The 12,151-nt window shown below is 49.4% G+C and overlaps 1 protein-coding gene across 4 annotated transcripts in view; it reads right to left on the bottom strand.

Moving 5' to 3' along the window:
- Nucleotides 1–3,716: 3,716 nt before the first annotated feature.
- Nucleotides 3,717–12,151, bottom strand: part of ATP9B (ATPase phospholipid transporting 9B (putative)) — a 273,460-nt gene continuing 265,025 nt past the window's right edge. For 2 of the 4 annotated variants that reach the window (XM_081263198.1, XM_081263200.1), the window contains 4 exons: nt 7,662–7,719; nt 6,735–6,938; nt 5,301–5,333; nt 3,717–4,232 (listed from right to left, as the gene is read on the bottom strand). In XM_081263198.1, coding sequence (XP_081119324.1) covers nt 4,096–4,232; nt 5,301–5,333; nt 6,735–6,938; nt 7,662–7,719 — 432 coding nt within the window. In that variant the 3' untranslated portion in view covers nt 3,717–4,095. Of the gene's footprint in view, nt 4,233–5,300; nt 5,334–6,422; nt 6,506–6,734; nt 6,939–7,661; nt 7,720–12,151 lie in introns of all 4 variants that reach the window. The other 2 variants (XR_014018324.1, XM_081263199.1) reach the window with 2 other exon arrangements.

Here is a 12,151-nt window from a genome sequence, read left to right as displayed (position 1 = left end):
GCCTTGATCTGAGCAGCCGCAACCCCTGGCCTAGCCTGCTCATGGTGCCAGACCTTTCCCCATCTGGTCCTCAACCCACAGGTTCACAGCAAGTTTCAAAACACATGTGAGCTGCGGGGAGGGTCCCTACTCTGGCCCACATGTGAAGTCGCGAGTGGGAGCGTGCAGGTGCAGGAGCTGTTGCCCTTGCAGCATCCAGGCAGACACAGCCCCTCCTGCTGTCCCTTGTAGTCACATCACCCCAAAGGCCCCCAAGACACTAACCGTTCTGGGTGAACCTTAAATGTCCCCCAAAGGCGCATGTGTCCAAGGCTGGGTCTCCAGCAGATGGCATTACGGGGAGAGGTGGAACCTGCAGAAAGGGGTCTAGTGGAAGGCAGTGAGGGAGGTCACTGGGGGCAGGACAGGAAGGACACAGGGACCCTGACCACTCCTCCCTCCTCGGCTTCACAGCTGCCACAGAGAGCTTTGCTCCCGTGATGTTCTGCCTCCCCACAGGCCCAAAGGCAACAGCCAACTGGCCAGACACAACCGTGAAACCTGGAGCAAAACTGACCTTTCCTCCTCCAGGGCGACTTTCTGTGATGGAAACCTTTGTCTTCGTCCATCTGGCAGAGGTTGGGTTTTCACCAAGCTAGCCTTGGATTCCTAGACTCCTGCTGTTCATCTGTGCTCTATTTTGTTGATATTCACTTTTACTTATTTTTGCTTCTTGCCTCCTACTTGCTTTGGGCTCACTGTTACTCTTTTTCTAGCTTCCCAAGTCTACACGTTGATCTTAGGACCTTTCTATTTTCTGACATAAGCATTTAGATCTGTAAGTTTCCTTTAAGAAACTCTCAAATCTTGACATTTTCATTAAGTCGGAATTGGTTAGAATTTCTCCCATCATGTTTTCCTCGACTCACGAGCCCTCCGTAAGTGAGCCATGTGATTCCTGTTTCTCTGGTGCCTGTGGACCCAGTACCTGGCTGCCTTGGTGGGTGCACTGCAGTAGCTGGGCGCAGGGTCCCTCAGTCAGCAAGGTCTGGGGTTTCTGTGCAGCTGTTTCTGACACAGGGCACGGAGGATGCCAGCCACACAGGACAGCAACTGGTGTCCCACAGCAGACTGACTCTGCAGCCGCAGCTTTCCTCACTCCACTCCCCTGCAGCCCCTGTCCAGTGTGTGCTGCCTGCAGAGACGCCTTCAGCTTGAGGGTCCTCAGAAATGGTGTTGCGGGGCACTGGCTCTGAGCGCTTCCTGTCAGCAGGCTCCACCTGCCCCAGCCTGCTGCTCTTGCACTGTGTCTCCCTCCGTATTTATGGCATTTCTCTCTGTACACAGCAAGTGGTTAGTTTTGCTTTTTATGCAGCCTGATAATCTGCCTTTGGCTAAAGCATCCACTGCATTTAGGAAAGTGGTTTTTCACCCACGACACTGTCCCCATCTTCCCACAGATGAGAATCTGGACTTGCTCAGCTGCTCCATGAAGACAGTGCCCTAGGCCTCAGAAGTCGAGCAGCGAGTGTGTCTTTCCACTGTAGGCTCTTCATAGGGCCCTTACCGGTACAGGAAGGGTACATGTGACCCCTTACTCGACCTGTTTTGGCTTCATGGGGGGTGGCACAGGCTTTAGGAATGTGGTGTCGCCCTCTGATTTAGAAACACTGGATAAAAATGCAAGACGGTCGCAAGCCTAAAGGAGGATGGGGTGTGGAGAGCAGCAGCAGAGTCCACCCACCAGCCTGCCCACTCCACCCTGGCCCCTCTCCTGTCACCTACTTGCCCACTTGGCCTTCCCGTCTACACTCTACCCCACCTGCCCTGCCCCACCTGCATTGAACACAGGTCTCTTCCCCGTCTCTGCACAAGTGGCTACTTTCTCCTCTGGTCTCAGCATCAACCCTACCTCTCTGAGGAGTCTCCTCTAGACTGTCCTGGCAGTGCCTTAACTCTCATCTCCATGTCAGCTTTCCCCTGCAGGGCCACATTTGCCATGTCCCTGAATGCACCTGACACACAGTGGGCACTTGAGACTCCTGTGCTGAGAGCAATCTCCTCTCCCATGAAGCTTCTGATGGAGGAGGGTTGAGGTCAACCCTGAACCATCATCTAGATGGCCTTCCTGTGCTCCAAGACAGGAGTGGGGTCCTCCAGAGGCCTTGAGGGGGCTGGGCAGCATCTGACAAGCAGGCAGCTCAGCTAGAGAACCTCTGACAGATGCAGCTGAAGAACTGAGGACCCAATGAGGTCGTTCCACAAACTAGTCCTCACCCGCCCGAGGGCACCACTGCCCTCTTGAGCTGGTTCCTAAACCTGAGCTGGACGAGATCCAGAGACCCTTGATTAGGCAATTACTTTGTCCCATCTATCAGAACCAATATCACAAACTCCCTCTGAGCAGCTTACCATGTGCCAGGTGTCTGCCGGCTGCTTCCTTCCTGTGAGTGGCCTCATTTAGCCCCAGAAGCCGCATTTTGCAGTGATTCTCCTCGCTTCACAGCGGGCTTTGACTCCACACATTCTGATTTCTAGAAACTCATATTTGGCCATTTCTCCTTACTCTGTATCTAAGGCTCACAGTATTTAGATTTTCTGTTACAACTGTTAGTCAACCTCCCACGTGGGTGTTTGTTTTATTTTAAAAACAGCAGAGGCAAGAAATGTCTAATCTGAACTTGGTATTCTGTACCCAGATCCATGAGTGATGCCACGTCAGCACACAGGCCGCGGCATTCCTGTGCATCCAATGCCCTTAACTCAAATTGTGTGAAAGAAAGGACAGGGACACGAACTCCCAATCCACCAAGACGGTGGGTGTCTGCAGGCTCCTGCAGCTCAGCACACTCCTCCAGCCTGGCAGCCCCAGACGGGACGCTGCTGGAGAAACTGGCGAAACAGTGACACCTTGTGGGGGGTATGAGAAACAGCATTCTCTGGTCCCAGGTCCACCTGGGAATTCTGAATGCTCAGGCATCCAAAGATAACCTGCCACAGGCATGTGATCCAAAAGGCACATGTGACGATATATGGGAAGGAATACACTTTATTGTGGCACTGAGCCTCTCCTTTGAAAAGCAGCACTGACATAAGCCTAGGAGGAGGTGGCACCACAGACACAGGGCTTGTTGGGGGCCACCCCCACGGTGCTCCCCTCAATGGGTGGGCATTACACAAGGATGGTGGGGTTACATTCAGTGGGTGCTCAAGGTGAAGAACAGTGTGGTGCATAAGACACCTGGTGCAGAGGACTACAGACTCTGTTTCAGAAAACCATAGACTCCTTCCTGTAAGAGGCCAGGTGCTCGGCAGCAAGCTCCCTGGAGGGCTCCTGAAACATCCTGAGAAGGGCACAGAGCTGGGGCTGTTGCGAGGACCAAGCCCTGGCCCACAGGCTCTTCTACCCTAACACCAGCAACAGGGGCCACGGCACGCCAGGGAGCCGCTGGTGGACACCTGGGCACCTCCTGAAGCCTGGGCTGGGGGCTCTTCCACCCTAGGGCCAGCACATGTGTGTGTATCACAAGTCCCCCAGGGACACCTGCTACACAGCAAAACCTCTTTCTGAATGTGATTTTTGCAGACGTGAGAGGACATGGAGTATGGACACACTATGGAGCAGCAATGCCTTTGACAAATGGCTCCATTCCCAGTGGCAATGTAACTGCAATCAGAGATGTCACACCATCTGTCACCTGGGTTTTTCTGGGAGGAACACACTCTACGCAAGAACATACAACCAGGTGAGCGCCCAGCAGAGAGCCCCGCAGAAGTCTGGAGGCGCATCATGGCATCATGGCCATGGGCGGCGGCAAGGGTGGCTGCAGGGCTTCCCCAGTGTGCAGACTTTATTGTGCAGGGGAGTGGCTTTCATATTCCACATCAAAGGAGAACCCGAGTGCTGGGGAGCTGCAGAGACCACTGCCAGCTCTCAGAAGGGCAAATCCTTTACAGTAGCAGGGAAGGAACAAGACTCCTTTCCAGTGGAAGCCCGTGCTGCCTCAGTGGACATCAAAGAGGAAAGGGCAGGCCCCAGCCCCCTACCTCCCACCTCCCACAGGAGCCAGCTGAGAGGCCTACGGTGCCTGGAGGCCTCTGGCAGCTGCCGACCCCTCAGGAGCTCAGCTTGGAGTAGCTGGGAGGAGAGAGCTTGCGCTTCAAGTACTTGAGGACGTAGAGTGGAAGGCAGCTGACCACAGTGATGGCCGACACTTTCCACAGGAAGGGCACGGTCGTGATGAAGGCGACATCTGTGGGGAGGAGGCAGAGTGTGAAAGCTGTCAGGACTCCCAGCCCCGGCCACAGCTGCAGACCTGCCCGCCACCTCCCAGGCCTCCACTTCAGCACTGCGCCCTCGCCCAGCCGGCCTACTCAGTCCTGAAGGGTCTTGATGGATGCTATTTACCTGTGTCTGGCACACACACTTCTTCTCTCAACAGAAGAGAAGGAACAGCACTAGGAAGGGGATGCACATGGCCACCATATATGGCTAGCGGTTCAGGCAGCCTATGGCAGGATTTGCACACTGCCACGTGGCTCTGGGGAAGATGCCAGTTAACTGGCCTCTGCTCTGTCTGGCTACCCTGGCCAGTCTTCTTCTTGAGGCAGAGCCAGCTACATGGGGCCTGGGGCAGCTGGCAGGTCCCTGCGACATGAACGCTCAGATGCGCCAGTCTCAAGTGCTTCTCAGCCCGCCAGTCCCAGGCATCCTCACTCTCACAGTCACCTCGAAAAAGCCTATTCACCACCCCAACGAGACTGCATGGGTAAAGATGGCTGCTTTAAGAACGCAGGAGAAGAGACTTGTGGAAAACCTGACATCTGTAGTTCCATTCTACACACAGCAGAAGCCTTTTAGATTGCCAAAAAAAAAAAAAAAAAAAAAAAAAAAAAAAAGAAAGAAAAGAAAGAAAAGGATAGAAAGATCTACTTACTAGGAGTTGGGCTTTTACAAAAATAAAAGATGTAGGGAAAACAGCTGCTGTCCATACAATGGGCTGAAGCCAAAAAGAGAAGGCCACAGGCAACCTGACCCACATTTTGAGACACCTGGGAGTGCTTTTCAGGAGCTTTGATACTAAAACGGGAAAGGCCAAAGTTCTAGGGCAGGAAATACAGTGGCTCCCCTTGCCTCTGGCCTTTCACTCAGACACCAAGTACCCAGAGGCAATCCCAACCCCCCAGGCTCACGTGATGTCTGAGTCAGTGGGAAGACTAAGTCAGGGGAAGACTTTTGTTAACAGATAAGTATCTCCATCTATATATATATATATTTGCTAAATTTCTATACTCTTGAAAGAAATCATAACTTCACCTACCTAAGAAAGCTCCAAAAGATACTCTGCCTATACCTGTTCCGAGACAAAACAGGAGTAAAGAACATGAAGGACGGATTAAAGCAGACAGCAGGACAGTTTCAGGTGGTTAGCTACTGATTACAGAAACACATTAAAAAGCAACAAAAATGTCAGTATGAAATGCATTTGTGACTGGCTTTAACCCTGTTATTTTATCACCTACTGCCATGCAACTTGAAAATATAGCTGAGATGTGTGATTAACTTCCTATAACTTAACAGCAAGCACCCAGATATGCCCCACTGGGTCTGCAGCTAAACCTCCAAGTGGGCTCCACCTCAGAACACAGCTCCCCTGAATGCTTGCCATCCTGGGGCACGATGGGGCTCCGTGCACCTGTTCATATCACTTAGATATGCTGCTCCTCTCCAGGCCTGGCTCAGAGAAGCAGGTTCAGAGGGGACAGGTCCTGCCCAAGCATGTAGTTGGGGCTCTGTAGCTCCCATTTATGTGTGTTTATGATCATACAGAAAAATACAGCAAACATTTATTCTCCAAAGACAAACAGCTAAGCTACTCTAACCAGAAAGAAGCCCTTTCTTATGTGCTATAGGCAGGCTTTTTGTGTAACTTCTAAAAATTATAAGCATGAACTTTTAATATTTTTCCTGCCTATATGCTCACCACTGCATAAAGCAAAGCGGCAGAGTGGCAGTCTACACCATGCTTCTGCACTCACTCACTGCAGGTTTAATTCTGGGTGCTCTGAGGGCCCCATACTTTATGTCAAGGTGCAAACATCAGCACGCCAGCAGCAGAGGGCTCACATCCTCACCTGCAGTGCAGGGGACATTAAATAGACTGCTCACCTGCCTGGGACATTCCCTAGGGTGCAGACCTGGAACTTTCCGCCCAGACCAGGAAGAGTGTCAACTTGCCACCTGCAGGCAGCCATGGTGTCATGCTCTCATGCACAGTGTGGAGGCAGTGGCTACTGTCTTACCCCCTGTCTTTGCCCCAGGAGACAGGGCCTTGACAGGCTCTGGGAAATGAGTCAGACCTGATGCTAAATGATTCTTTGCTCTCTGCCCTGATTTTAAACACCTTAAGAGGGAAGCATGCTTGGTCTTCCCAGCCACTGACCAATCTGGAGGTGGGTAACCCAGTGTCTGACCGTTGACATAGTCTCCATCATTCACAATCTCCAGCTGGACGAGGCCTAGATTCTGGGGAGGACAAATGAGCTGGTGTGATAAAGTGGCCAAGGAGGATGCTTCAACATCTTTTAAAGCCAAGATGATGGAAATCTTAACTTTACAGGTGAATGCAAGAAGTTTTTTCTTTGCAGAAAAATAAATTTTGTGTTGTGAAATTGTCTAATATGGGTTTTATTGTGATCTACAATTTAAGGCAATGTTCTGAGAGGTAACAATAACAGAATGTTCAAAAACTTACCAAAATATTCATTTAGAAAGGCGAGGGAGGCCACATAGCAGCCCAGACTGAGGAACTCGGCCACAACCATCAGCCAGTGCCATGTCCTGATGGTCAGAGCCACCATGAGCAGCTCAGTCAAGACCAGTGCTGTGAAGGAGATGGCCACCACGTGCACAAACTCAGCCTCAAAGAGTACCAGGGCCCCGAACATGAGAATACCTCCTAGAAAACAGCACACAGGTCAGCTGGGGAGCACGCTGCCCACACACCCCACGCAGATGGACAGCCTGGTCATACTCTGGACTGTGGCATCAGCCAGCTCAGCGCCAGGCAGAGGCTCGCAGACATCTCAACACCTGCAGGAAGGACGCCTCCACCGAAGGCCGCATGTAATCTATGTGCTGGGGGATAGCCACACTCGCAGCACCCTCGCTCACCTGGAGCACCCACAGAGCGGCTAAGGCACGTGGCTGTGTAAGCCAGCTTTCCTGAGGCCTTGGCATCATCACGTATCAGAGAAGCCATTGTGCAGGGATGACGGGAGGAGTGCTTGTTGAATTTTTCTGGATTGACATTTGATTAAAAGTATATCAGTTTTTTGGGGCTGGTGTTGTAGCTCAGTGGTAGAATGCTCACTTAGCATGCATGAGGCACTGGGTTCAATCCTCAGCACCACACATAAATTAAACAAATAAAATAGAGACATTCTGTCCATCTACAACTAATATACATATTTAAAAAAAGGTCAGTTTTTAACTGAGATGTATCATTTAAAAAATACCGATCCACATGTCTGGAGGTATCAATTTACAAGATAAACAGAAGGCAATATTTAACTGCTGATGAAATCTTAAGCTGTTGGAATTTAACTTGGAGGTGAAAACAATACTGCTAAGAGAAGACCAATAGAAATCTTTGGTCCAGTAAAACCAGGGCCTGTCTTACCTTGGTAAATGCTGATCAGAACCCAGATGAGGAAGGTCTTGAAGGACAAGGATCTCCCCTAGGGAAAATAGGGGGCAGCTTTATCAACAGAGAATGGCATGCTTTACTCTTCTGTCCCCAGGGAATCAGGGCTGGGGTTTCTCAAAGGCTCAGGCCCCCAGCCCCACTGTGCACACTGTCCCCAGGGTCTTCCACGGAGCACTCTACTGAATGCCTGAGTTTGGGGAGCATCTGACCTGCTTTGTCCATAGGGTTGCATGATTCCTGGCCACAGCCCTGCGTCCCTGGGTCCTAGTGAGCCAGGAAGAGCCCTCTGTAGACAAACTTTTAAATGAACTAGGGGGTCAAAATTATATTTGTAATAAAAATAACTTCCCTTTACTTCTTTGTTTCTTGGGAATAAATATTCTTGTATTTACTTTCTAGTGTCTTCAGACAAAAATGTACAAGATATAAGATCTCCTCAATTAGAAGAGTCCCCGGCAACTGAAGTAAAAGTTGATTGGCCCTTAAATGGAAGAGCTGCCAGTAAGTCAGGCCTCTGCTGACAAACAGAATGGCTTCCTGCCGGCTCCACACTCTCAACTGCATGCAGGTTACTGGGGGTGCATCACAAACCAGGGCCTGGCCTGGCTGTTCTACTTCACCCTCTCCTTGAGATTCTCCAATCTGAGGAGGAAAGCCAGCCAAGGACCCAGAGCCCTGGCTTTTGGTGATAGAGATTTGACACAGGAGGCCCTGCAGCACTACAGAGAGTTGGGACAGGCCCAGAAGAGATCACCTGGCGCTGTGGCTTCTGTTCTCAGCAGTGTGGCATCTCACTTAAGACAGGCAGAACCTTCCACAGGTGAAGAAACCCCAGAAGCCTGCTGGCTTCCTCAAGCTCCTACTGTATGTTACTGGTGCTCAGTGATGACTTATCAGAGTCCAAAGTTGTGTATTTGATTTGGGGCTTCCCTACTGAGGGGACAGTTTCTCATGACGAATGGATAGCCAGATGACAGTCATGGGGCCCTGGGGATACCAGAGGACACAGCAAGGATGCACATACCAGACAGACTCTGGACCCCGGCACTTATCTTCCTGGTGGCTGCTGGGACATTTAGCAATAAGAATATGCCCAAGAGAAAATACGTGTGTCAAGCAGAACTCCAGCTGTAGACCCACAGAAGCCCACCAAGAGCAGGTGTGTGGACTCGAGTTCTATCACTGTAAAGGACAGTGATAGCTCCATTCAAGTACTTCCCTTGGCTACGAGTGCCCACCTATGAAGCAGCTGACTGAGGCTGAGTCCTCCATATGTGAGTGTAAGAAGCAAGATCCAGACATATGGAATTATTAAAAGGTAAGATTTCAAAAAGCAGAAACAAACACTGACATATTTTAAGCAGGTTCTCTTAGTACATATTTCCTAAGTGCATTTTTCTGACTGGACACTAGTCAACATTTAGTCTTCAGTTATGGGAACCATCTATAATTACACATGTAGCAAATTTTACTTGAGTAATTTAAAAGTTTAACTTTAATTTCTTTTTCATTTTTTTGGTACCGGTGATTGAACTTAGAGGCACTTAACCTTGGACGACATCTCCAGTCCTTATTTGTATCTTTTTTAGAGACAGGGTCTCATTCACTGAATTTCTTAGAGCCTTGTTAAGTTGCTGAGGCTGGCTTTGAACTTGTGATCCTCCTGCCTCAGCCTCCTGCAGAGCCACTGGGATTCAGGCATATGCCATTATGCTTGGCTTTAATTTCTTTCTTTTTTTTAAGTTGCTGATGGACCTTTTTTTTTTTTAATTTGCTTATTTATATGTGGTACTTGGAATCGAACACAGTGCCTCACATTTAAGAGGCAAGTGCTCTACCACTGAGCTACAACTCTAGCCCCATGGCTTCAATTTCTTGATATAATAAAGATATATTATAATTTATTGATATAATAAATATTTTCCTTGTAATCAGATTTGCTGAAAAGCTTTCAGATTACTTATGTGAGGTAAATACCAATTTAGGTTGAAGGTTAAAGGGGTGTATACTATTTCTCTTGTTAGTTGCAAACATCAATAGATGCTTGTTTCAAATAGTGTGTCAAATGGCACCTCTTTGGAAGCTTCTATATCCAAGCAGACTGAGCAGGTCATGGACTAATGAGCAGACTCAGAGGGATGGGCAGAGATAGCCTTGATCTTGACGTGGAAGCCCACTCACAGTCTGTGTAGCTTACGAGACAAAACCTCCCTGCGTGTGTTGGAGGAACACACACGGAGGCAGCACGTTTCCTATAAACAGCTGCTCTTCCTGGAGAGGAAAGAACTGTCTGTTGCTCTGATGGATTCACGTGTCTGCCACACGGATTCCACAGGACCACTGTCTACGCAACAGGTGCACATGCGAGCACCTGGGATGAGGACAAAGGTCACCTGCAGTCAGCCCCAGCGAGCACACCCTTTCTGCCATGTCCCTGGGCTCTGAATCTAATCTACATACCTCAGTTTCCTCTTCTGTGAAACAGAGATGACAGCAGTACGGACCTCATGCTGATTAAATAAATTACGCCATGAAAGGAGATACACACAAACCCAGAAACAGTAAATTCAAGAAATGCTACTGCTGTATTGCCAATTAAACATTATAGACTTAAGAAGATTTGTTTCAATTATAAATGCACCAAAATGCAAAAAATGAAATCAAGAATTTTAAGAAAACATTAATCCACTTTGAATAAATTAGAGTATAAAGAGTCAAGCTGTGTGTAACATGTGTGGGTGGATCACACTGACATCCATGTTGACATGTGCCCATGAGCACATGAGTAGATGAGAGCCAAGCTGTGTGTAACATGTGGATCATACCGACATGTATGTCCACACGTGCATGCTGCATGAGTCTGTGTGGAAGACACTGCCACGCACACAGGTGATGTATTACTTGTTGGTTGAAGTTGGGACCCATAGAGGGACGTTCCAGATGCTCAGAAACATGTATTTTTGTTCATTACCACTTTTCTCACTACTGTGTTCTCCAGCCTTGTCTTCTCAATTTACAACACAAAACCTGGTTGTTATATTCACATGACAATAATTTTTGATGAGTCTTGAGAAGAAAGATGAAAGAGGCAATTAAAAATGAGACAAAGGGCTGGGGTTGTGGCTCAGTGGTAGAGCACTCGCTTAACACGTGAGAGACACTGGGTTTGATCCTCAGTAAGGCACAAAAATAAATAAATGAAATAAAGGTATTGTGTCCAACTACAACTAAAAAAATAAATATTTTGAAGAGAGAGAGAGAGAGAGAGAGAGAGAGAGAGAGAGCGCGAGAGAGAGAGAGCGCGAGCGCGCGCAAGCAACACACAACAGAAACTCTCCAAGGGCTGCATTGACTGGACGTCACCAGCTTTCCAGAACCCTGTGTCCTGCTGCCTGGCCAGTTCCTGACTCCTCCTTGGTCTTTGATGACCTGGACACTTCTCAAACCACCAATGAGATCTGTAGAAGCCCTAAATCTGGGCCTGCCGGATGTCTCTGAAGGATGGATGAGGCAGTTGGGAAGGGTCTCCACAAAGGGCTCCAGCAGGACACCAGGGCATCCACTAGCCACCAAGGAGCTACTGGCTTGTGCTGCTGGGGCTCCACCTCTGAACTGCAGTGTGTGCCTTGGTAATCAGTGAGCACCTTGGGGAAGCCAACTTCAGCTGAGGCAAAAGCAGTTTCTCTTCAGTCTCTTTCTGAAGCTCAGTTACCCTAAGGGTGCTTGCTGACAGCAGCTCTGGGGGGCTTGATTTGCCTCCCTGTTCCTTTGCTCCTTCACATTTACCACTGGAATTCTTCAGAGGGGAAGGGGCTTCTGTCTGCGAATCAGCCTGGATCGGTTTGTTTACTGTACTCTTTGGTTGTAATGAGACTGTCATCTCTTCTGTTGCTGACTGGGTCCCACTTCAGCCACTGGGAGGCTTTGGGGTTGCTTCCTATGCCATTTTGGCATCATCCCCATCATTATTGATTTTTTGAGCAGTTCCTTACTTTCTGGTATCATGGTGCTCCTACTTGGCCTGGCTCACAGGTCTGCTACCTGTTTGTACCTATTCTATACCCAGGACACAGGGGATTTCCCTGTGAAAGTGCATGTATCACAGGATCCTACAGGCTGTGTACTGCTGTCTCTGGCCTCTCAGCAGATCCCAGGTCACTCAGGCAGCTCCTGCCCTCCCACCCACTCTATGTGATTGGGTGCTGATACATCTATCACAGCCTGGTCCCCTCTGAGGCAAGGTCCCAGGGGCTCTGGCATGCACAGGCAGGTGTGCACACCACAGTGCCAGATGCAGCAGCCCCTTCTGGTAGACCCCCTCTACCACTGATCTGCTCTGGGACCTACAGGTGTATATCTCCCAGGTTTCAGGCACAGGAATCCAAGCAACGTGGCATCTGGCTCTTCTGCACAGTAAGAGGCATTTAAGAATGTGTGGGAAGAACCTGCTGTTCCAATGCTGC

Source organism: Spermophilus citellus (assembly GCF_964194105.1).
Source record: "Spermophilus citellus genome assembly, chromosome: 12".
Lineage (NCBI taxonomy): Eukaryota > Metazoa > Chordata > Mammalia > Rodentia > Sciuridae > Spermophilus > Spermophilus citellus.
This window is presented reverse-complemented; position numbering and strand designations above follow the sequence as displayed.